This window comes from Scomber japonicus, chromosome 1, assembly GCF_027409825.1.
Source record: "Scomber japonicus isolate fScoJap1 chromosome 1, fScoJap1.pri, whole genome shotgun sequence".
Taxonomy (NCBI): Eukaryota; Metazoa; Chordata; class Actinopteri; order Scombriformes; family Scombridae; genus Scomber; species Scomber japonicus.
In genome coordinates, this window is record NC_070578.1 from 29,136,696 (window position 1) to 29,162,047 (window position 25,352).

At 40.2% G+C, this 25,352-nt stretch overlaps 1 protein-coding gene across 1 annotated transcript; it reads right to left on the minus strand.

The window, feature by feature from the left end:
• Positions 1-23,607, minus strand: tnfaip8l3 (tumor necrosis factor, alpha-induced protein 8-like 3). Its single transcript, XM_053322583.1, has 2 exons — positions 23,323-23,607; positions 1-1,117 (listed from the first exon to the last, which is right to left on the minus strand). Exons 1-2 carry the CDS (start codon positions 23,366-23,368, stop codon positions 555-557), a joined length of 609 nt encoding a protein of 202 aa, XP_053178558.1. The 5' UTR covers positions 23,369-23,607; the 3' UTR covers positions 1-554.
• Between the last annotated feature and the right edge of the window lie 1,745 nt (positions 23,608-25,352).

The following is a 25,352-nucleotide window of genomic DNA, read 5'->3' on the forward strand; positions in this document are numbered from 1 at the left end:
TGTCATAGTTGGTCTTATGTACAAACACACAATTCAAGCAAATCCCAAAACAAACACATGCACACGCGCACACACACACACACACACACACACACACACACACACACACACACACACACACACACACACACCTACATGCACACACACAAAGAGAGAGACTGATTACTACTACTGATTATCTTCCATATCCAAATATACTTAATGCATGTTTTTTGGCCATTGGTACAGTACACTTTTGCACACAAAGGGAATGACTTAGAATGCTTGAATGCATACAACATGATACAGGCTGTCCCAGTGTGCAGCAATGATCCACTGAGTCGAAAGACAGTCTAAAAAAAAATCCCTCATTGAACCACAGCAGCAGGATGTTACAACTAGCTCCATGGAAATGGATGTAGAAGAAACAAGAAGACGAGGGGAAAAAGAAAGGAGAGGACGCGAGTGGTCAGGGGTGAGCAGTTGAAAAGGAAACAGGAGGAGGCAGGAGACACCAGCAAGAGAAGGGGCAAGGGGAGAAAGAGCTAGAGGTGAAAGAGGTCAGATGTGAAAGGTTAAAGCGTTCCTTCGTCCAGCAGTTTGTTGATGCCGTTGCAGATCTTTCTCAGAGAGAGTCTGTACTCCTCTCCGTCCCCGTACAGCTCAGCCAGGAACTCCCCATGGGCAAAATGGTTGAAAACGTGATCAATGCGTGCATGTGAGCGTGCGGTCAGGTGCTGCTCAACCAGGGTGTGAAGCAGGTCCCTGCACTCCAGCAGGAGCTCTGACAGAATATTCCTGTCAAAGGTGTACTCCACCTCGTAGAATGACACCGCTGTCATGGCCGCCTGATTCATCTTCTTCTTGAAGCGCTCCACTGTGTCCAGCTCGTCTGGGCTGAACTGGTGGTTGCGGTAGAGGATGCCGATCTTCAGGGCGATCTTGATGACATCCTTGATGATCTTGTGGGCCTCCTTCTTGCTCTTGGTGAACTCCCGGCTCGCCTTGTAGAGCTCATCCAAGATCTCACTGCTGGTGTCGTCTGTCAGCATGTTGGCCACCACCATGGTCGCCATCTTACTCAGGATCTTCTTCTGGGCCTGCATGGCCAGGGAGCGTGAGTTAAAGCTCTCCTGTCCTGCAATGAGAGAAAAGAGAAAAAGGCAGAGAAAGGCAAGGGGTTAATCTTAAAGGTCAGAAATCTTCTGTGTATGGTGACAGTGTAGACAACAAAGAGAAGAGGTAAGATGATGATCCTACTGAAGTAAGAACTCATGCACCGATAATTTAGAGCAGTGTTAAGTTACATATTTACTGGAAAATGATATAAACACAACCATAACAAATTGTCATAGTACATACTTGTTAATGTGAACATGTTGGCAAACAGCCTATTTACACATCATACAACAGAGCACCATTAACATTATTTTGGAGTCACATTTCTGGGTGCCCAATGAATATAAATCCAAATATCTCTCTGTCAGCTCGTTTTTGGTCTCCACCAAATCCTGAGGGTAATATCAGGCTCTTTTGTTGCTAGTCTACTACTGTACAGCATGTTCACTAGCTAAATTTGACTGTCTGCCGTTTGATTTATTAAACCTAGAAAACAAGGTTCATGAAAGTAGCGGGGCTGAACCAAAACAGTAAAGCTTCGAGCCAAAAAACCAGGACAATGAGCTTAAAGACACTAATACACCAGAGCTGAGGGGAAACCGAGTTGAGTTACGACTCTCTGCAGGTTTGTTACTATTTAAAAATAGAGATAACATTTTCCAATTCCATCGTAAAAGATTTTCTCCATTTCTACAATGAATCCATTGTGTGTTCAGTACATGACTCAGACATATGAATGCTATACACTCTGCATGTGCTTCGAGGGACGAATACCATCACTGTTTATTAAAAGGCTAGGGTCTCTGTCCAAAGATAAACTCAAGGTAATGTTCTTTATTCGTTTATTTCAGGGTATTGAAGGTTTTAAATGTTACTGCTCTGTATCTTTTTGAGGAATCATTTTGCAGACTTGCAAAAATTGTTCTTGTGAGATGACTGAAATCAAATAATTTGACATTCTACTTTTAGGTAAGACTAAGAGTCTAAGTCTATAGGAACATTTATGAGCACTGAATTTTTTTATATATATATATATATATATAAAAACAGCTGACTTAAAGTAGGGAACAGATGGAGCAGTTTTACAATATGTTGTAATATGTTTACATATAACAGCTGACTTCCACCTGGACAAACAGGCTTTTTCAACTCTGTTGAGCCATTGTATTAATAATAAGGGTCCTTCCTCCAGTGTTCACTGACATTACTTTGTCCTTGCATAAAGAACTGTGTGCTAAGAATAGATTTTCTACTTATTCAAACGAATGACAGTAATTATTTTCTTTCTTCTTATTCTTTATGACTTATTTTGTCTAATATGATCCTAGTTAACTTGATGATTCTGTTTTGTTTGGCCTGAATGAAGGCTAAATCCATCTATTCTGAACTTGCATAGAAAGACATGAGGCTGATGAAAAGCTTATTTGCCAAAAAATATATATTTGTTTTGCTTTGAGGGGACTCAAAAGTAACTCACTATGGAGTCTAAAAGAGTGCAGACTGAGGAAAACCTTTTTTGAGCAGATGAAACGTGGTGTAGCCACATTCTACAGCAGGGCGGCGTCCTTCCTGGAGCTGGCAGTGGTGTGGTGGGTTGACTGGGAGGAACGACTATCTGCTCTGGATAACATCAAACAGCTGTACGATAAGAACCCCTACACACACTGTCTTTCTACAAGTCCAGATTGATCACAGATTTATGCCGTGTCCCACTGCTGTCACAATTTATCTTAAAGGAGAACATCAAAGGCTGAGTGTGTCCTCATATAGTGATGCCAACAGCCTAACATGTGTCTGTGTGAATGTGAGGAGTGGGAGGACAGATAGGGGTTTTATTTAGGTGCCACCCAGCTACAAATTACACACCAGATAACTCCTATTATGATTAAAGCCAAGGAAAGAGGCTTTACTTGTTCCTCCTGTTCCCTGTACACATTGTCAGAGAGACAGAGAGATAGGGGAAGGGGGTGTCATTGCCCAGTAGGCTCGGTACAGAGCAGCAGATGAGCCCAAATTCAAAGAGGAACACCTGCTTTGTTGTCATTATAATTTTATTAAAACAGACAGCTATGTGACCATGCAGATTTAACACCAACATCCTGTCATCTGCATGTGTGTATGTGTGTGTGTATGTGCACACACACACACACACACACACACACGCACACACACACACACACACACACACACACACACACACACACTCAGGTTGAATTCTGCACAATTGGGAGAAACTCTATCCGTGGCATTTCATGTGAATGTACAGACGTGACATTTCATGTATTCGTCTGAAGCAAAATGACATTTCATGCACATATAATTAGCCCCACATGACATTTAACTGCTAATAAAGCAAATGTCTTTGTCTACAGTCATTTCCCAATACATATGATCTGATGTACCCTCTTACTGCCCTTTTGTACAGCTTCATGGGAGTGTAGGTGAGAGTGTGGTGGGTGATTTTGAGAATGTCAAACCTGCAGAATGAAATTGCGAGTATTGGTTAACTACTAAAGTTTGCTACTATTTAGACATTTTTGTGCCCTTATAATGAGTGAATAGCAGGATATGAATCACTGTGGATTTTCATTGGGGAGATTTGTGCCGACACATAGTAAACTGTTATAAAAGATAGCCATGTTTGCATCCTGACAGTAATCAATATGAAAATGGCCATCAATCGATTACTTTCCAATCCAATAAAGCTCTCCAAAGTCATGTTTTTTTAAAGGGGACATATCATACACATTTAGGTCTAATTTATTATTCTGCGGCTTTACTGAAACATTTTTGCATGATTTACAGTTTTAAAAAAACCTTATTTATCTTATACTGGGCCTCTACTGGGTGATTCTGTGACTTACTGACAAAGAGTGGCAGAGGTTACAATGATGGGGTTGTTTACTCGCCCATAGGTTTGCCTTTACAATGACATGTGTACAGACATTCAGGGACCTCTCAGCAGTCAAAAGACCAAAAGATGAATTATGAGTTATTTTTCAACAGGTATGTCCATGCGTTTTCCTCAGGTCCTTTTTGGAGACTCCAAATGGACACTTGGTTACCAAAGCTGTATAACCACAATCAAACACCTATAACTTCACATCCCCTTTGCCTACAATCAAAATCTTGGTCTCTAATGAAAGCTGACACCATATTATTATTATTATTATTATTACATATAACCATATTTTTTTGGTTTGGCCATATCTATCTATCTATTTATCTATCTGTTTATTTTGCTATAAGTCATATGTTAAGTCGAAGAGGAACCAACCGTGTACCAAAATACCGTGCCGCTTGGAGTTTGTTTATGGACAGCCAAACTAATAGCTTAGTGTCATCAGAGACATTATTGTCATACACTGTTGGAAACCTCTGACTATTGGCTAAAAGGTTATCAACTTCATTTCACCGAATATTTCCATAGGCTAGAACAGCAGTCAATCAAAGCCATGTCGTCATTGTTGTTGGTCACATGTCCTCATTGGCTTTGGAGACATGTACTGCCTAATCCTAAACACCGATTGGCTTGTGTGTGGTGTCGTCAGAAGCAGGAGAGGCTCACGGTCGTAAACATCTAGTCACGTGTACTCTGAGATGGACGTGCAGGTCAGGAAATGACGTAAACGGACCGTATATGGTTTGTTATTTGTGTTATTACGTTACGTGTTGGACTAAATACATGGACATATTGAGGAAAGTATTCCGGTTTTATGGAAACGGATTTCATATTTCACAAGAATGGATATTTGGCGAGCTGTACAGAAAGTCCTGAGTCATAAGATGATCGTTGTGGATAAAGGGAAGACTTTGAAGGTATGTAGGCATTATAGCTTTTCTCACTTAGCTGAGTGGCTAGCCGAGCTAATCGCTGATACTATTACGGTTGTGAGCAACCATATGAGTCGTGAGTTGTCTTGAATGAATCAGCGCAATCTAAGCTTTCCAACAATGTACGGCATGAATATATATGTTTAAGGGTTGGTGTTTAAAACATTCAGAATAACGTGTCGCTACCTCTTAACATCCGTCCCGTCCCGTAGGCGGAACAGCGTACGTTAAGAGGTTAAGGCTCACAGAAGCAGTGGAACAAGCTGCAAACATTAACATGTGTAAATATCAACCTGTAATAAGTTGTGATGAATTGATTGATGAATAGACTTGATTTGGAGTCCTGTTTCTCTCCTTTTAGCTGTATTTTCATCTCCATTGGCTCGTGAGGGAATGCAACGAACAGTAAATTTGCAAACTGCAGTGCGACCAAACAATGTGTTGAAATATGTTAAAAGGTGCCATAGAGCTGAGAGAAACTGCCTTTTATAGGTGATAATTATTTGTGTATTCATCAGTACGGGCAACACTGCTCATGTTATACATAGTCATTTAATCCTAATATTATTAAAAGTGGACGAGTACAGTTTTAAGTGGTTTTGAATGACAGAAAGTTACTGTTTAAATTGCTTTTCATGTACAATATACTGTGGGCACAACTTACAGTACAGGAGTATACTACAGCAACTCTATACAAACCTGACACTTTCAGTCAACATCAGTCTGACAGAAATGAATCTTTGTCTCCTCCCTGCAGGCTGCAGTTCACAAACAACACTCAGAGATATCAAATGTTAATGATAGCCTGAGCTGATAACATGCATTTACGCTTCATAACAGCAATACGTGGGTTTTGATTATATTTGAATAGCAACACCAGGATATATAACTGTGGTTTTCATTAGGCAGATCTGTGCCCTTCATCAATAGGCTCTCTTTGTCACTCTCATTTCCCGTTTCTCTGAAGAAGCTCTTTGTTCTAGTGAGCCTCTGATATTCAGAAACCCAACTGGATAGATTTCTGAAACCCTGGCACACTGATAAAGGTGACAGCCTGCTCCATAAAGCCGGCCTTGTCAGACCAATGACTGAGCTGGCTATTTGGATTCCTCCTTGCAGTGTGTGACTATTCGCTTTCTATATTAATTTATCTTCAGTTAAATGACAAAGGTGCCTCACACCTGATTGGATCGTTTTTAGAGCAGGGCTAAAAGTAGACTAATTATTTTTCTGCCCCCCCCACCCCTCAGCCTGAAGCCTTTTTCTGAAGGTCAGCAGGTGGCTATTGCCTTGCCTTGACCCCTGTCTCATGTCTGTTTTCATATCCAAGAGCGGCGAAGAATGTAAGCAAAATTGAAAGAGTGTAGGGGGAAAAAAATAGTCGGAAGAATGGAGATGAGGTTGTTTGAGGTGTGAGTCACAGCGCTGGGGAAGAAGGTGGGTGATTCAGAGTCTGGCTAAAGATTTTAGCACATACAGTAAGTGAGGGTAGATGATTATAAGTTACACATGGAGACACTGAGAAGTCCAAGCTCTCTTCCTCACTCACATACAGCTTGTCACCCGGCGGCTGAGATGAGTGACACGCATGAGCCAGAGTGTCAGAATGAGTTAGAGAAGAATCCAAGCTGTCAGAGGGGAAATAGCCAGAAAACTATCTTTCCTGTAACTTATCTCTTTCCTGCCTGCTCATTATTTTCTCTGCATCACTTGTGCTCTGAAGTTTTCACAAAGTGAAGTGGGTATGTCTCATGGCATGTGAAAACCTCAGACTAAGTTGCCAAAAACAAACTGGGACCATAATTCACTGCCAATGTAGGGCCAGTCACAGATGCCATCACCCCATCAAAGTGGTTACATAAGGGTGCTTTGGGAGTTGGTGAAGTTTACTTTTAACATCAGGATTAGTAAGGTGCTCGCTGGTCTCGCTGTTGACTAGACAGTCTCTCTTTGTTCCGCCTGATGTTTTTAGAGCGCTGAGTCAACAGTTTCTGCTGCGTTGCATCAGAACATACATCCAGTGTGGAACATGGAGAACAGCCAAACCTGCTCTGCTAAAGGTGGTGCGCTGCAAAAAATGTCCCTCAGGACTGATTTATTTTCATTTCAGTCAGAGACACTTATGTCAAGGCATTAGCTATTTATAGGAAATGACTGTCCAGGCTAATTCCTGACTAACAAACACGTACATCAACATTAATGGGGACATAATATGCTTTTTGTGATTTTCTTTCCTTTACGTACTGTTACAATGTTGGATATATATGTTAAACATGTTCCAAAACTTGAGGTTAATATATGTATAAATGCTCCCTGCCAACCAAAAGCCAGGTTTTCAACCCATTCTAAATTGCAACATTGTTTTCATTGCCGATGTCGTTGTGGATGCCCGTAAATAGCCGTCTGTTCATGGCCTTTTTTGCTAAGGTGTTGTTTACATTGAAGTTGACATTTTGAGTAAAGAATGAGAAAAATAAGTAAAATCCTGCCACTACTGCCCGTTACTGTAGCAGCTGGAAGTCTGTGGGACACAGCTATATGGGCCGACTAATCAGAACAGAGTGGGCTAATCAGACGGGGGTCCTTAAAGAGACCAAATTAGAGCTAAAACAACTTGTTTCAGACAGAGGTTGAACTGAGGGGCTGTGTAAAGGGTCAGGGGGAGTTATATAAGGAGCTCTAAATCATGCAAATATATTCCTGTAGAGCCCCATACTTGTATATTTGCATAATATGTCCACTTTAAATGTTTGTTATATCAACAAGCAGCCCATAAAGAGATGCAGTATCAGATTATAATGGCCACACTGTACACCTGCATTTTATAATGTGCCTGGAAGTAAGTAATCAGCCCGTAGTCAAAATGGCTGATTAGCAAGGCAGTGATAGTGAAGCATGGGTGAATCAGCTGATGCCAATCAGTCAATGCAAGCCTGACTTCAGTGCTCCACTTGAATTAATGCTATATTCCATATTGCATGAGGTAAAAATTGTACCTCTCTGTACAAAAAATGCTCAGTCAACATTCTCGGATATGGATTGGGCTGATTTTGTGCCATTAGAAGATTTCTCATTATTTTAAAACTCCACATAAGATGGATTGGCTTGTTAATTTGGACATTTTTTGCAGTGTGCAGGGCAGCTGGGCAGTGAGAAGGGGTCCTGGGGCTTGTGTTGGTCTCGATCCAGAGTAATAAGAGGAATGAGCCATTAGCAGGACCAGCAGCTAACACTGACAAGGGCCGACTGGCCTTTACTGAGTCAACGCTGGAGGCACTTGTGGGCTTATCAACCGGAACACGTCTGACTGGGGCAACTGTGTGTGTCTGAGTGTATGTGTGAATCTATGAATGTGTATGTGTATGTTTGCGTCTGTCTTTTCATGTGTTGCTTGTTTACATGTCTCAACTGCAGAAAAAGCAACTTCAAGATGAATTGAATACAGTCAGCCATCACAACCTACTATAAAGACTGCTTACTTACAGTGTTGATTTCTACTAATTTTAACATACATATTGATAATAATCATATATATCAAATATTTCATGTAAGTAATAAAATCATTAAATACATGACATGTAACATTTATATTATACAATATGATAATATATAGCAACATAAACATGTTCATTTTCACCTATAGTAAAGTAAAATACCACAATAACAATGATATTTAAATAAAACTAACAGCTAAGATGAATGTGAAATAAAGCTATGGTATCTAAATGAAAAGACAGCTCTACAATATTCCAGAAATAAAAAAATAACCCTGTAGCTGGCTGTAACTGTCCTTTATACAATTATTCAAAATTATATTCTATTCTGGGTTCCTTTGCCTGGAGAGCTGTGAGTCATTTACTTCTGCGGTATAACATAATGTTTTTGCTTCTACACAGCTCAAGATCCTGACTGTATCAGGTATCTGAAATACACACACACACACACACACACACACACACACACACACACACACACACAAGGTAACACAATGCTCCTGTGCTTCCTGTTTGCGGTTGCTAATGACAACGCGCTCATGTTTTAGACCAAACCAGGTAACAAACTGAGCACAGGTGCATAGATTGTTTTCGCCAGATAGATATGGGTACATATGTTTACCACACATGTTGATATGTGCTCACACACAGGCATACTCAGTGAGGTTGGATGTATTTGATGAATCTATGAGTCACAAGGAGACAAGAAGAAGAATAAAAAGGAAACAACAATCTGTTTACCATTCTCTTGACTGCATAGCACCTGTCACTTCTCTTTCCTCTTAACATTATCAGTGCAAACAGACAACTCGTAAAGGCCATTGACCTGTCCCAGAGACGCAGAAAGGTGGGAGAGGTTAGGAGTGTTTTCAGAGACAAACAAAAAAGCTATTGATCTGTGCAAAGCTTCCTTTGTAACACAATGGAGGCCGTCACTAAATTCCCTTGTGTATTTACTTTCCATCTGCAAACTATTTTCCATTGTGTAAGTTAAGGGCCAGTACATGCTTCTCTGGAGTGGTTGCCATACCATTCTTTGCACCCTGTAAATGCTAAATTGGCAATCATTTTCCAGACATTTTCCTTTTTAAATATCTTTTTATGAGGGAAATAGTGCAGCGCTAATCTCATTTTGCCTCATGTGTACAGCATTCAGTAAAAAGTTGGACTTCTGCTCCAGCTATATGTATCCATATTTCATATGTTACAGTAAAAACATCCTGTAATACGAAGTCTGCCAGTTTGCAGAATCGCACTGTGGCAAGAAATCCTGGAGAGGCCCTCGGTAATAAAGTCTGTCATCCATCAGCACTGCTATTTCTCAGCAGAGAATAACCAAAACAACATCGACAATATATCAATACCAAAAAGAATTCAGGGAAAATGCTCCTCATGCAATGGAATTAAACAAGGGTGACAGCTTGACTTCCACTACTTTCTCTTTGGCCCTTTCGTTTGCTTCTAGTTTCTTTCGTTAGTTTTCTTCTAGAGACTCTCTCTGACTGCATTTACAAGGCTTGAGGAAAACAATGGAGAGGGTCATTCAACAGCAGTAAAGGAGTTTTTAATAGCCTGCAGGGTTAGTGTTAAGCAAGCCTTAGAGGCCAGTGGACTGGAGTGGGGAGCAGAGGATGGTGTGATGTGCCAGCTGGTACCAGAGCTCGACTAGTGGAGCTGGAGGCGAGCCGTATTTATTTTCCAGTGTCACTCTCCAGGCTGCAGGCTTCCGACTTGTTGATCGAGTCTGTTTGTCAGTTCACTTCTATGATTCCACCACACAAACAAACAGACAGACAGACACATGCACACACACACATGCACACACACACACACACACACACACACACACACACACACATTGTCATACAGTATAGGATGTAAAGAGTATATAAAGATTCATCTAAATGCAGACCCAGTGCCGAAGTATCCCCAAAGGCTTTTTTGTCATTTCATGTCTCTTATCCACTCACTTTGTCCAGCAAAGGCTCCATACTGGTGTATTTTTGACTCCCACTCCTCTAATCAGATGACTCAAACATACCGCCCCTGCTCACTCCCTGTCTGTTGCAATGCATGTGTGTGAGTGTGAGTTTGTATCTGAAAAGCTGGATTAAAGATTCAGAAAGATACGGCTTCGACAGAGAGAAATACAACAAGATACAGTGCCGTACGCTGAAGTGCATTATTCATGACATGCAAAATCTGACTCTAAGCCAGTTTCCAAAGGGCACTCTGGTGCTGAAAGAGGTCATTCACCCTGCCATTAACAGCTGCTCAGGATGTAGAAGGGGCATTCAGACCTTTAGGGTTAATAAATAACTTTTAATACTGTAATAGCTTTCGTATGTGTAAAGCGGGGTTACAGAGTTTAAAGTTCATAGATGTAGATCATTTAGTATCACCGGCTGAAACTCGAATGTACAAGTTAGAGCTTACTCATGCTTTACTGGAATTTAATTGCAGGAAATACAGATTCTACCTGCCAACAGATCCCCAAGGCTTGTAAAAGGCTTACTGCTAACTTTGTGTAAAACATACGACAAAACAAAATGGATGTCATGCTTTTTTTGTTCTGTTAATGGTTTCTGCAGGTGTTACCTGTCTCTGCTTGGACTTAGATTTTAGTTGTCTGAAATGAGGAATGCAAGGCACAAAACTGCACATTCACAAAAAATATGAGAGACATAAAGATAGCGAATATAGATATGCATCAAATGATCATTACAAATCATAGAAATGACTTGCAAAGCAGACAGATGGGCAGTGAGCTGGTGAACAATGTTGAGTGCTTCATTAATTTTGCTTCATTAAATCCTCCTGTTCCTAGTCACTATCTTTGTTGGAAGACTGTGAGATTTTATCCAGGTAATGGGATGATGAAGAGCAAATGGTTGTATTTGTTTAGTGCCAGTGCAGAAATTCAACAAATGTATTTTTTAAAATTATAGCCAGGACAACAAATTGCCCATATATTGGAAGGGCTATACATTTTTTGCAGATGTATTGTATCTGTGTATATATTCAGCCAACAGAGACAAACATAACAAGAAGTTGCAAGAACATCACATGAAATTACCAAAAATGTATGATTGGGTTTTAGAAACACTGTGTGACAGAGAATGTACAGGTTGCATCTGTAAAATATTCCATTGCATCATGAGATCCTTATCAAATATGCTTGTTTATGTTGATCTATTATTAGATTTTTTTTAATGTTCATGTAATGCACACAAAGTGCCCTGAGTTTACAAGATACAAGTACAGCTGCAGTGGTCCAACATTTCATGCCATTATAAAATTACAAAATTATACAGCTTGGTCTTAAACTAAATATTCTGTGTTCTCTTCCAAGTTTGGCAACAAAATCTACTTTCCTTCCTGAAGCACAAATCAAGTTTTTCATAATCATCCAGCCCAAAGAAATCAACATAAACGGAAGACAATTAACTAAAAGGTACATGCCTTACAGGGCAGCAAAAGAAAAAAACTTAATCTCATTCTCAATTTCATGTAGCTCTCACAACAGTCTGTCCTTCTCTGTAGTGACATTAAACTTGCTGGTCTCTGGGGCCAATGGTAATATTCTTTAATGTAACTGAGCACTTAGGGATATTTGTCTGAGAATGATTGACAAATTGTTCAAAGAAATAAGGATTTCAATGCATTTGCCCATTTATGACCATATGAAATGTCCCAATTAAATATGTTTTTAGTCTCTGATTTGACATCTTAACAAGTCTCTCCCAAAGCCCCAGTGTTTCATGTTTATGCTTATGAAAGGTTCCTGTCCCCTATCTCCACTCCTGGCCAAAACTTAAGTACATTTATGGATCCCCGACAAAGATTAAATAGCTCTATGATGCACAGTGTTGCAACTGGCACGTTCACAGAAAACTAGAAGCATAGTCAGAGACAGGACACGTGAATTATAGAGTTGCGTATAAGTATGGAATCCCAAATTACCACATTGTTTAACTTTGTTCTGTACAGATCCCAGCGCTCTACCCCCTCGGACTGAGCTAAATGTCATGTGCTCGTCCAGCTTCAAGCCAAGATATTTATACTGATCAGTATATGGCAGCACTATTGAACCAAAATCAAAAACATCTGAACTTCTCTTCAAAGGTTTTTGCCTAAATCATATTACGTGTTTATGTTACTAAATCGACTAAAACATTGTTACACTTTTTTAAACTCTCACATTTTGAGATATCTTTATCAGCCTTAAAAATCAAGGAATTACTCAAGATGAGACCAAAAGTTGCTATGAATGTTAGTTTGTTAAGCCACAACTAAAAGCCAAAATGTGGTCTATCACAGGCTGGGTAAATCTTCTTTTTAGTCAATTTTAGCCAATTTCCAGAAGTGTCTTTTGCTATGTTGTAACGCAAATCATAAAATGGCAAAGACTACCAACAAGACAGAAAAAGTCTGCGCTTTAAAACTTGTAATGGAATGGCATTATGAAATAATAATAAGTTGCGGACACATACACACATGCACACACACATATAAACATACACCAAACACATACTTATGTTTTCTATGTTGGTCAGAAAAGTGACATGTGTCGAGGCAAGAGTCAAGAGAGACCTGGTCCCAATCACAGTGTACGGCATTATGGCACATAAATAATGGTGAAACAGTAGAGTGGAATGTTTGTCAATAAAAGCACACTGATTTATGGTAATGTAGCTGTAATGAAGAGATTTGACATACAGTAGAAGACAGTATAAAGCTACAAGTGTGTTTATCCTGCTGGGACTGTACTAAGTGTCTCATCTGTGACTAACAATCCAGAGAAAAGCACTTAGGAACCTCTCTGAATCAGGCGGGACACGGGAACAGATTGCCTTTGGCCGTTGTGCAGTCTTATTTAATGCTCCATCCCTCATCTCTGTCTTTGCCTCTCTGTCTATTAGTTTTAATAGCTGTGTCCCTGTAGAGTTGAAATAGAGAAATGAGGCAGTGGTGGGAGATGTCTGATTGATTAATGTGCCGCTGGCCTGATCGCCTGTCACAGGGAGAGGGAGAGGGAAAGAGAAAGAGAGAGAATCAACGATTTGACCTCCACCTTTTGCTGTGCCCTTAACTCTCATCACAGTCACTCCTGGTTATGAAGACCAAAACAAGCTGGTCCACAGAGGATGAGAAGTGGCATCAAGGACATCCTGTTGGGACACAGTGTGGACTGCAGGACCCTGTGAGATCCACGTCCTTTGACCTCTCCTCTGCTGTAAAGCTAATTCTTTCACCAGCTGTGGGTTGTTGACGTCTGCCATTGTTTAGCAACTAAAAAGCCAGGCCACGGTTAGCTGGTTAGCCGGGCATGGGAACTGGCTGGAGGCTGTCTCCCCTCTCTACTTCCCTCCTCTGGGACTTTCTCTGGAAAACTACTCTGCCACAGACATCAGCTGACAAATTCTTTTAGGTGAGTGCTGTTGGGGGCAAAAATACTGAACATTTTTATTAGCGTAATAATGATTTCTACAATATGGAAATTGTTCAAACTATAGCTAGATGTTGGGTTTACTGATATAAACAGCTAGTGTCAGGTAGATCTCAGAAAACTCTTTGGCACACAGGAAGTGGTGCTTTTTACATTTTTGTCAGTTTGGAATATGCTGAGGAGAAAATGGGAACCAGAAACCACCGTGACTAGACAAACAGAGACAATGGCGCCAACTACAGTCAAATGTCAAAGACTGAAAATTCCAATGTAAGACAATATAGGACAGAAGGTTGGATTGCACGATTACAGGGAAATGAAGCTTAGAAAGATAGAACACAAACTAACTCAAGAAATTATTTGATTCATAAAACAGTAGCACTCTATTTATGGAAAGTTGGTGCAAATGTGTGGGTGTGCATTTGTGTGCGAACTATAATGACAGACTGTGAGACTGGGTCTAATAAAAACCAGGGGAGGATAGGGTTTTCCTTACTTTATCTTGCCTGAAACCAGACAGAAAGTCCCCTCAACTTTTTCCGTAATTAATCAAAGCCTTTATAGAGAGAGAAAAGGGCAAAAGCAGGGAAAGTGGGTGTTGGAGGCAGGCAAAGCTGGCAATATGTACATTTTCATTTCACACCATTCAGTCATACTTAATAGAATAGAAGTGAAAAGGGCTATGTGGGGGAAATTGGGAATATGTTTGCTTAGAAAATGCTCTAAATTAGCACAGATGAAAAAATGTTTTATAAAATCCAACCAGATGTGTCATTTCATTTAAAATGTGTGGATGAGTGATGCAAATAGAAATGGAGGAGGTGGGGGTGGTAGAGAAAGAGTGAAATCATATGTCCATATTTTGATTGACTGTCTAGCTGCTGTCATAGTCCCTTTACGTCAGACACAGACTCACGCACACCAGAGACATCTTCTTACTCTCGCTCCCTTTTACATCATCTGCAGCTTTATTAAGAACTGACTGCAGCGTGTCTTTGTCTTCCATTCATGATGCTTTCGCCTATTTTTTTATTTTTTTGTCTATCTCTTCCTCTCTGTTCATTTCTCACCAAATCCTCAGTGAGCTGAGCGTGAGTGGCAAGGAAGTAAATGTTTTCCGGCCCTGGGTGAGTTGCTCCTCTCATAGACCCCAGCCAAGTCTCAGCATGCCGTGGCATTGCTTACAAAGACACACACACACACACACACACACACACACACACATGCACGTAAAGACAAGCACACACACACACACACACACACACAATCTTACAGACCGTGCCAGCATTCCCATAACTTTAGCCTTTTGGTTTGTTTACTAGTTCAGCCACTCTAACTGAGTTTACTGGGAGGCTCTGGGAAACTTAAGAGAAGGTCACTTACAGAGTAGCTCAGAATGTTGTTGTTTGTGATTTGGTCATTTTACAAATCTGAAACATGCTCCTGGGATTCTTTGTCCATAAGCTAATTTAAATGTACTGTACTGTGTTGGACAAATAACTTGAACAATGTAATTAACTGACCATTACTAAGCTGCTGCTCTGAATAGTGATGGGCCCCAATAGATTAGCAAATTTGTCTAGCTTTGGGTTTTTCTTTAGGCGTATGAAGCGTGCATTGAGCTGTAGTAAGAGTGATACCTCTCATGAATTGATGAAGTTTGTGTCAGTGACTTAAGCTTTTCCAAAACCAAAAACCCATGCAAGCAAGAATGTTGTGTTGCTAACCTAAGCTGTAGTTGTTGGCATGCACAGCTAACTAGTTTAGCAGCTAAAATAGTAATCAAGTGTAGCTTAAGAAAATGATAATAGACTTAATTTGTACTTCACTTTTCATTGAATAGTGAAGACACAGAAGACATAGAAGACACAACATAAAGAAAATAGTAACTGCCTGTAGTATTTCTCTACTGTGTGAAAGCTGGTCCTGGGTGGCCTGTAGGTAAGCTAACATTAGCAGCTCTGTCAGCCAACGTTACCTGAGATGGAGTTATGTTTGCCAAACACATTGTAATAGTAACTTTTAAATTCATACATTCAGTTTGAAAAAGCAAAGACGTAGAGCTGTAATCTATGGGGGGCAATTGCTTAAAAGCATAAGTAATTAGTTACAATACTCTTTATAGCTACTGTTTGTCACTCAGGCCACTGATAAGTGACTTTAGACAACCCCAGAGCCTCCAAACACCCCATACGTATAGCAAACACGTAAATACAGAAAATGATACTTTGTCTGTCATGACCATCAACAGCTAGCTTAGCCATGTTATCTGAGTAGTGAATAAAGCCAAACAAAAAACCCCCCTGATGATTCCCACGTGTAGGCTTAGCAACCAAATATAGGGAAAGCTGCATGCCACAGCAAAACAAATTTGATCATTTGCATCCCTGTGTTTATGGTAGAAAAGCCCCCGTATCAAGTGTCCTGTGCCAGCCACTAAAGTACCAAAATGTTCAACCAACCGTAAGACAGCAAACACCCAAAATGTTTAGGCAACAGATCCCAAACTACTCTACTGTAAGAATTAACAAAAGCAATGCAACCTCATATTTGTGACAAAGATTACACAATGATTGTTTTTATTTTAACACTGAACAACTACAGTTGCCATGAGGCTTTTAACAGCATGTCCATAGGTTGTCACTAGTAAAATGACAAGCTATTCAGATTTTGCAATACAGCAAATAGCATTTAGCATTCAGCATTCACTACCATTAGGCAAACTATACAGGGCAATGTCTGGCCTCATATGCTGTTTTTGTTTTTTGACAAGGTGTTTATATTTTAACAGCCAGAAAAGTAGAAGAGCTTTTCAGTAAAAAAAGCAAGGTAATATAGATGTCAGGGAAGTAAAGGCCAGCTGAGACTGAGACAGGGGTGGGGTGGGGTTTCAGCTATATGCTGCCTCAATTAAAAGGTTGTTCCAACTTTTTTAGTGTGATAAAAGTGGATATACTTTGAGCTTTGGCCTTGAAAATTCTTACAGTGCATAACACGCTTTAATGTTAAGCCAAAGTGCTGCTGCTCTCTTGGCTGCCAGCCCACCACTAACTAATGACCAGGAAATAACTGCGGTCCACACACTCACACTCACATAAATACAGGCACATTTGTAGATTTGTTTCTGACTTTTAGCGACTACATTCCTTCCCTAAACTTAACCCTCTCCAAACCTAATCCTCCTATGAGTTAATTCAAATCCCAGCCTTCAAGTAAAACAGAGTGTGGAATTTTTGTTTCTCTCTGTTGCCATTATTGCCCATGAAATGTCTAAACCCACAAGTATAATTGCCACATTAGTCTGCTTCAGACTGTTCTGCTGCTGGTTTGCTTTCTACCTCCCAGAGGGAAATAGTTTATAAAGGTGCACTAAAAGCAGCTTTGGGAGACATGCTCCTACACTACATACATTTATCACAATATATGCTGAACATGGGTATTCAACTTTTTTCTTCCACAGATTTAAAATAATAAGCACAGCACTGTTTGTTCTGTTGTGCCAGGATGAAAAGCTTTTTCTGTGTAATTGTCTTCCAATCTATTTCATTTTTGTTTTGCTTTTCCCCTGCCATTAGAAGAAAGAACAATAAGTCTGAGATATTTAACTTTGATATCCGGCATAGTGGCTGTTTTACCATGTTCCAACTTCCTATAGGCCTCTTAATCCGTAGAGTATCTTAGTTTTTAATGCATGTTCTACTAAATTCGCTTTTTTTGTGGAACCCAGTGTACTCACAAGTCCACAGGAGGCAGGGAAAACGTTGCATTAAAATGTGTTTGAAATCTCATACAGTCTGGTCCATTACCATGATGTTGTATTTTAAACTGCAACACACACGTTACCACTTTCTATCTTAATGTACAAAATAAAGAATTTATACATGTTATACCTACACCTTATACACATGTTTCACATGGCTACAAACAGTTAACATTTTTGTTCAGATCGTCTACATCCTTGCAGCACTTTTTAGGGCATTATTGCATATGTACAACTATCCATTTTTGCAAACAACAAGAATATGTTTTTGCATTTTAGCAGTAAAGAACACAAAAAATACCAAGTATTTAAACCTATAATCCTCTCTACTTGGCCCATACTGTGGATTAACTGCTGCATGAACTTAAATCATGTTAGAACACATAAAACATGTGATTACACCAGAAACAATTAACCAATCATCAATATGTGGCATCAAAACAGTATCTGAATGACAGAAAATTGAAAAAACCATGTTATGCCCCTTTAAGGCAGCCTTTTTTCTCCTGTTTGTTGTTAAAGTTATACAAACACAGACTGCAGTAGCTTCCACAAACACATCAGACTTTTAAATGGCACTAATGATGAAAACGTCTGTGTGAAACATATATACCAAGTAAAAACCAGAACTGGACACTGTAAAGAAACAAATAACTTTACTTAAAATGCACGATTGTACTGTAGATTTATGTCAACACAACTGAAGAAATATAACAGCACATATACTGTACACATGCCTGCATCACAGCTCCTGTAAATCTACAGTAGGTACCTGTGCAGGCACAACGCACCACTGATGCCAGCCTTCCCTCAATACACACTAGCCTCCCTCAAACAGCTTGCCTCTTACACCAGATGCCTCTAGTGACTGTTTGCTTTGCTCTGCCTGGCCCTCTAGTGAAACCACAGCCATCTCCTTCTCCTGAGTATGTCTATGAGGCCTTGTCAAAATGTCTCTGTGGTCTAATTCCATGTTTCAGTAATGGCTCAGTCGTGGAGAAACAATTCTCTCTCCAAATGTCCCACAAACATTATGAAATGCCACAGTGTCAGCATATGTATGTGCATACAAGAGAAAACACACTCGGACACCGGTCAGAGACCTGAGAGTTTTAGGGTTTGTCTTTTGCTGCAGCTAGAGGAAAAAACACACATTCTCCTGAGTCGTCTTTTCCACTTATGGCTTCGCTCCTATTTTCTTTTTTTTTCTCAGTTCAATTTTACAATTTTCCAGAACCAGCTCCTGGTGTCTCAAGTGTGTGTATGTGTGTGTGTGTGTGTGTGTGTGTGGAGAGGGCTGGGACGCAGTGAGCACTCTCCATCTGTAGACCAGATTAAAGGCAAAGGAAAAAAAATCAGAGATGCATGTGTTGGGAGCGTACACGAGACGAAGGGAATGAGCAAGAATGCAGGCATTTCTTTAGCTTGTGTGTGTGTGTGTGTGTGTGTGAAGGTGTGTGTGTGTGTGTGTGTGTGTGTGTGTGTGTGTGTGTGTGTGTGTGTGTGTGTGTGTGTGTGTGTGTGTGTGTGAGAGAGAGAGAGAGAGAGTTTTACAGTGTATGCAGGGCTGGTACACTCATATGTAAAGCATGTGGCCAGTCTGCCAACATGGCAATCATGGGTGCTCCTGGCCCAGTGTAATACAGCAGTAAATGGTGGAGATTATTTTCATCATCTTTGAAGTGTTTATGGAAGTATGAATTGGTAGCAATTAGGGAGAGCAATAGAAGAGTTGTAGAGTTAGTTTGTGAACATATGAACACCAGGTGAATTTGAGTTATGTCATCTAACAACATCTGCATTTTTTTTGTTTACAGAAGCACAGCAACAGCCTTCATGCCCTCATGAATCCTGCAGCTGTTATTGCCACAGCCACCCAGCTTCTCAAGTCTGCTTTCCATAAAAAATTTGAAATACATTCTTATGACTGGAAATAGCTCTGCAGATGGCAGATTGAGTTATGGTGTTATACTGATTCGCATCACCATGATTAGTCAGCCAAAAAGAGACCGTGGGCTGATTATTTCGCTGTCCGCCAAAAATACAGTCAGTACTGTAATCATTTAAACCAGAATGATGGAATACGCTGAAATCAAACATCCTATAGAGTATTAATTTGTAAAATGCGAATGTACGCCTGTTGTGTGCATCCATGGTGCAATGTGGACTCCACCAGTTCTGCAGCAGAACAGGTGTGTCGACAGTCAGTCTCCCTCTGACTCATAATCAGGAGTGGTCATCTCCACTCCACCACAGGAAGGACAGGGCTGCTGTATGAATCAGCTTGTGGCTATGGTCACCGGCATGCTTGTTGCATGACTGGCTGGCTGGGTGATTATGGGAAAAATGTTAGCTTTTGTGTGAGTCTGTGTGTAAATGGTATTTTTTACAGCGTAGTTAGAGCTGAGCCCTGTGTATTGTGGCCGGTCTTTGAGCTTTAACACAACAAAAAGCCCACAGAAAAAACAGACAAGATTGAAAGAAAATGAATTGCTCCCTGGAGTGATTGTTAAACTCTACCGTCCAGATCCTGACTGTCACGTGACAACCTGTTTTTTTAAAAAAAGCTATAATACACCATACAATTCCCTTATTTGATGTTTTTCTTGCCTTCTTTAGGCCAGACAAACATAGATTATATGATGCTGAAAAATGTCACTGCAGCTCCAAGGTTTATGGCAGAGAGGATTGCCTCGATATAAAACAGTAGCAGTAAGGGCCAGTTCTGGCACCACCCTTTAGAATCGAAGAGGCCTATTTATAAATTCAACATTTTGTACAGTGACAGTCACCTGAGCAGAGAAGATAACCTCTCCACTAACCACATGATATGAATGCATTGCAGCTATGTGAAATGCTTTCTTTGTGTTGTTGCCATCTCCACCTCAATCTACACTAGGCTCACGCCTTTAAGTGAGGTCATGTTTAATGACTGCTGTGGTAGTAACAGTTTTACTCTGAAAATATACTTGTTACCCTTACTTGTCTCCTTTTTTCTCATTCCTAGTGTTAATTTGTGAAGATTTATTTTGTGTATTTACATTATTTTACTAATCTTTATTGGGATGATTCACATAATTCAATCAATGATAATTATATTTATTTTTTACAATTTAAAATGTTTTCTCTCTGAGTTGATAGTGAACTACATTAAGCTGTACAATGTACAGCCTGTTGGGGCTAATAATTAAGTTTGGTGCAGTGATACTCTGCAAGAAAGACACTGAGCTGATGTGTTATGAGTTATTGTTGTCCAACTATCAGACAAGCTACCCTGAGGAAGCTGTAACTGTTCGAAAGTAGTTGTAATGCAGTGTCTGTCTCATTAAGAGTTACACTAGTATGATCGTGAAATGCAAAAAAAACACAAAATCATTCTACGTCTTTAAAAAGGGAAGAAACAATCAGCCATTATTTAATTCCTTCTGTGCATGTATGGGCACCAGTTTTCCCTCTGAGGATTAATATTTTATTGATTATCAGTCAACTAGCAACAATGTTCTTATGACCTAAACAACTTCCCCATTTCTGTTGAAGGCATTATAACCTCTGCCTGAGTGGGCCAAGGTCAGGCATGTTCCCTGGGGCTTGTCAAAAGTCGTTGTCAGGAAAGTAGAATCAATTATATATGGAAGACGAGTTGAGTAAAAGCTGGTACAACTCCAAGGTAATATCCCATACACAGAACATAAAAATAACTGACATAAACAGCACTGGTGAATTTATAGGAATGTACAATGCTAAAATGGCAGTCTCGCTCAATAGAAACTACCATAAACAGCTCAAGGGCAGAGGAGAAGGCTACAGGGTCAAAACCAGCTGAAACAAAATACCTCAATATTTACACTGCTTAAGTTTTTGTGCCAGAAAACATATTAAAAGTGTAGATCAATCAAACATCCCTCATCCACACACCCATGATTAAGGGTCATGTTTGTGTACAGCAGCACTTTCAAAATATGCCTGTTTTCAAAATACTTTTGCTCTGGTTTTGTTAGAACATTTGACCTTACAAAGTCTGCTCTACCAGTTTTTGTTCACTAACTGTAGGACTGAATAGTAGAAACTGCAGCACGGCCACAAAGCATGATGCATTTTGACTGATGGTGAGTCAGGCTCTTACTCGCTTACCATCGACAGGGGAAAATGTCACTCTGCTTTTGTCCCCGTGTCACCCTCCCTTTCCACATGTGCAACATTGATTGACTGATTTAGGATAGGCCAAAATCCTAGGCCAGGCTTGTAAGAATGAATTCATCTTACATTATGAAGACTTGGCCATGGTGCTAAGCTTTTAGCAGATTACAATGTCTGTCGAAAAATGAGAAATGTTTCTATGATTGACTTCTGGCCCAGTGTCTGTAAAACAGCGTACATCACTTCAAATGAAAGTGAAATGTATAAAGCCTCTGTCTCTACATATTTGCTTTGCTGTGGTGCACTAGCCGAGGCCTCATGAGAATCAAGGTAAATGTTTCAACCCTGAACAGAAACCAGAAGATGATACAGGTCACAGATATTGAGGTTCCTCTTTCTTCCTAACTGACTAAAAGACAGACAGACAGACAGTTAATGGGCCAGCTGGATAGACAGATGGTCAGAGTTCAACAGAGCATCAGTAACACAGTCACATCAATACACGATCACTAACGTGCCAATCAATTACATGTCCAACTTTTGACATTTGTAGATCTGCCCATAGAAAATAATTTTAGGCGGAGTCACAACAATCAAATAAAGGATCATTGATCTGATTCTTTACAAGGAAGTAGTAAAAACAGCAAAGAGGAACGTTTTCAGTTTCTGTATGATATAGTGCAGGTATTTAAATGCTACACTGTGTTACAGTATAAAACATATTTGATGCATGATCTTTGACCTCAAACTTATCTCTAGGAGGCTGTTTCATCTCCTAGTTTGAATTTTCCATGAGACCACAGTTCAACAACTCGTCCAAGCAGTTTGAATGCTGGGAAATGTCCAGTGAGATACACAAAACAAGAGTGTTTAAGTGTTTGAGTCCAAATATTTACTCTCATCATTGCAAAAAAAACTTTGCCCTGTACTATGACACCATAAAACCTCCAATACATAACTTCCAATAAACATTTTTATGCTCCACGGGGTGTGAGATGCGCCATCGAGAAGTAGATTTTAGCATTCAGGGAGACTGTGCTCTGTCTGATGTGTTGATGAACAGACTGGCTGCACGTGTTGGAGCTTGCCTGTTCCAGGGGGCGACTGAATAGGCTTTCATCCGCACGCTCAACGAAGCTCGGCCGGTCACCAGCATCCGAGTGCTTGTGCATCACAGCTTACAGCAACAGCATTGACACATCTCAGGAATGAGCTACAGATACTGGATGTGTGGAAGTGTGAAAGAATCTAGAAAACATGATTCTTAATGTACTCTATGGGTGTTAAAGAAATATTTAGATGTGTAGAGAAACTGTTGATTAGTGCAAGGAGGTGTTTTGTGAGAAGAAGAGGTGGATGAGGGAGACAAATGTGGGTGTCTTCGGAGTTCAGATGCAGGGAAATGTTCAAAATGTGCTGAAAAAAGAAACTAAGAAACCACTGATCATATTGATTAACTAATAAACTGCAAAGCAGAGAGCATTTGATTGTGGTGTCAGAAACTGCATGTTGTAGTCACAGTCATGAGCTCTAGGCTTAATGAGACTTACCTGGAGAGAGGTCTCCGTCACTCTGCTCTCCGGAGTCTGAATCCATCTTCTCCTGCAGGACACACGGAGGCTGCAGAAGCTCTGTGATTCCTCTTTCTTCTTGTTCCCTTTCCTCTCCAGGGAGCCCTCTGATTTCTTCACGCAGAAAAAAAGACCACAATTTCTTGTTTGTTTTGTTTTTTTTTAATTCTCTTTCTCCTGGTGAGCTAAACTTCCCCTCCCAGCCTGGATCACTGCAGCTGTGAGAGGAATGCTACTAGGCTGATTTGCTGAGCTGTCCTCTTTTTTTTTTTGCTCTCTTTTCCTTTTGCTCCCTCCTCTCCTCTCTTCTCTTGACTCCCTCAGTTTTCCTCTTGCCTTTTCCCTCTCATCTACTTTCCCCGTCTCTGAAGCTCCCTCCCCTCGCTCGCTCTCGGCCCGTCCCCCTTTCGGTTTCTCCCTCCCTTATCCCTTCCACTCGATCCCTCCTCCTCCTCCTCCTCCTCCTCCTCCTCCCCCTCCTCCTCCTCTCATTCGGTACTGTCACACTCAGCCTCTTCACGCTCTCTCCACTCAAACTCTTTCTCTACCTCTTTCTGTATGCTGTAAGTGCAGTCTCTTCCTCTCTCTCTCTTCCTCTCTCCCTCCCTCTGCCTGTCTCTGGGTAAGAGTGCTGCCTGTGTTTTAGCAGAGAAATAGGAGAGACTCATTCAAGGCAACTTGAAATTCATCTCCAGCAGTAAAAATCCCATGACCCCTTGTTACTGGCTGTAAAATCAGTCACTTACTATTTGTGGTGGTCATGGGATGTCAGGTCAGGTTACTGTATAGTTATCATTATATGGATCTGAAGTGTTGCAGATCATTTAAATGTGATAGGTCAGTAGTTAGCAATGTTTTTGTTGTATGATACACTATACGTGAACTCCTACATTTGTAAACTACTATAGACTTCTTGTGTACTCATCTTTAACAATCACTTCCACCTAGAGCATACCAAATATTTGTTTCCATTCCTTCTTTTTTGATAGATGTTTGGGGACGCTGGACACACCATTAATCAGAATCAGCTGATAAACAACCATAATTCAAACCATTATTTTCACAGTCTATTATTTATTTATCCTCTCTGTGTAATTTTCCGGTCATATACTGTACTTCATAAAAGCCAACTCTGACATTTTAATAGTCAGGGTGTTTTGAATCGACGACTAAAGAGTATCGTCAGGCCACTTGCTTCTCTAAACTTCAACAACAACAAAATACTAAAAGGAGTGGAAGTTAATGGCTGTCTTGTGGGCTACAATGCAGTCTAGAAACTACGTGTTCTTATGAAACTAGACAATAATAAAACTTAACATTTCTTGTTTTGATCTAAAAATTGGTGTTATGGACATAATGACTGCGTAATGCCAAAGGGGGTGTTGGCTTATAGTGACAAACACACAGACACGTATAACCTCAGCTCATTGTCGTTAGTTTTACGACTTCATTGTTTCAGTTCACTCTCACAGCTCCCAACAAGCGAACAGGAAGACATTTTATCAAGGAAGAACCTTAATTGCCTACACCGTGAGAAAAGTATCTTTGGATTCACCACTCAGCACCAAATAGTGACACACAACAGGACAAGCCAGGACAATCCAGGACACCGCATCAAAAAAAACCCATAATTAAAAACACAAAAATACAGTAAAAATAGTTAAAATGCAGAAACATGGTAGACAATACACTACAGGGCTATGTTTTCATTCAAGTCAGGGTAGGCTAAATTGCATTTGGTAATTTGGTAGTAATTAAAGGCTAACCAGTGAACATAGTGAAGCATTTAAAAAGAACCAGATATTTCATCCAGGGTTGGTGCAGAAATCTAACATTGTTCCATGTTTGCTGTATGTACAGTATGAAAAGGCTGTTTGTTAACACATTTGCCATATAAACTTTAAAAGGTGATTATATATTAATGTGGTGTTTAAAGGTTGTTGAAATGTCTAAGAAATAAGTGAAACCTGTTTTAAATACTGTTACAAAGCAGCAAATGGAGACATTCT

Excerpts from the sequence above, each read along its gene's own strand:
- tnfaip8l3 (XM_053322583.1), bottom strand. The coding sequence starts at position 23,368 with ATGGATTCAGACTCCGGAGAGCAGAGTGACGGAGACCTCTCTCCAG. Across the intron at positions 1,118-23,322 it reads TGACGGAGACCTCTCTCCAG|GACAGGAGAGCTTTAACTCA; the intron begins GTAAGTCTCATT and ends CTCTCATTGCAG.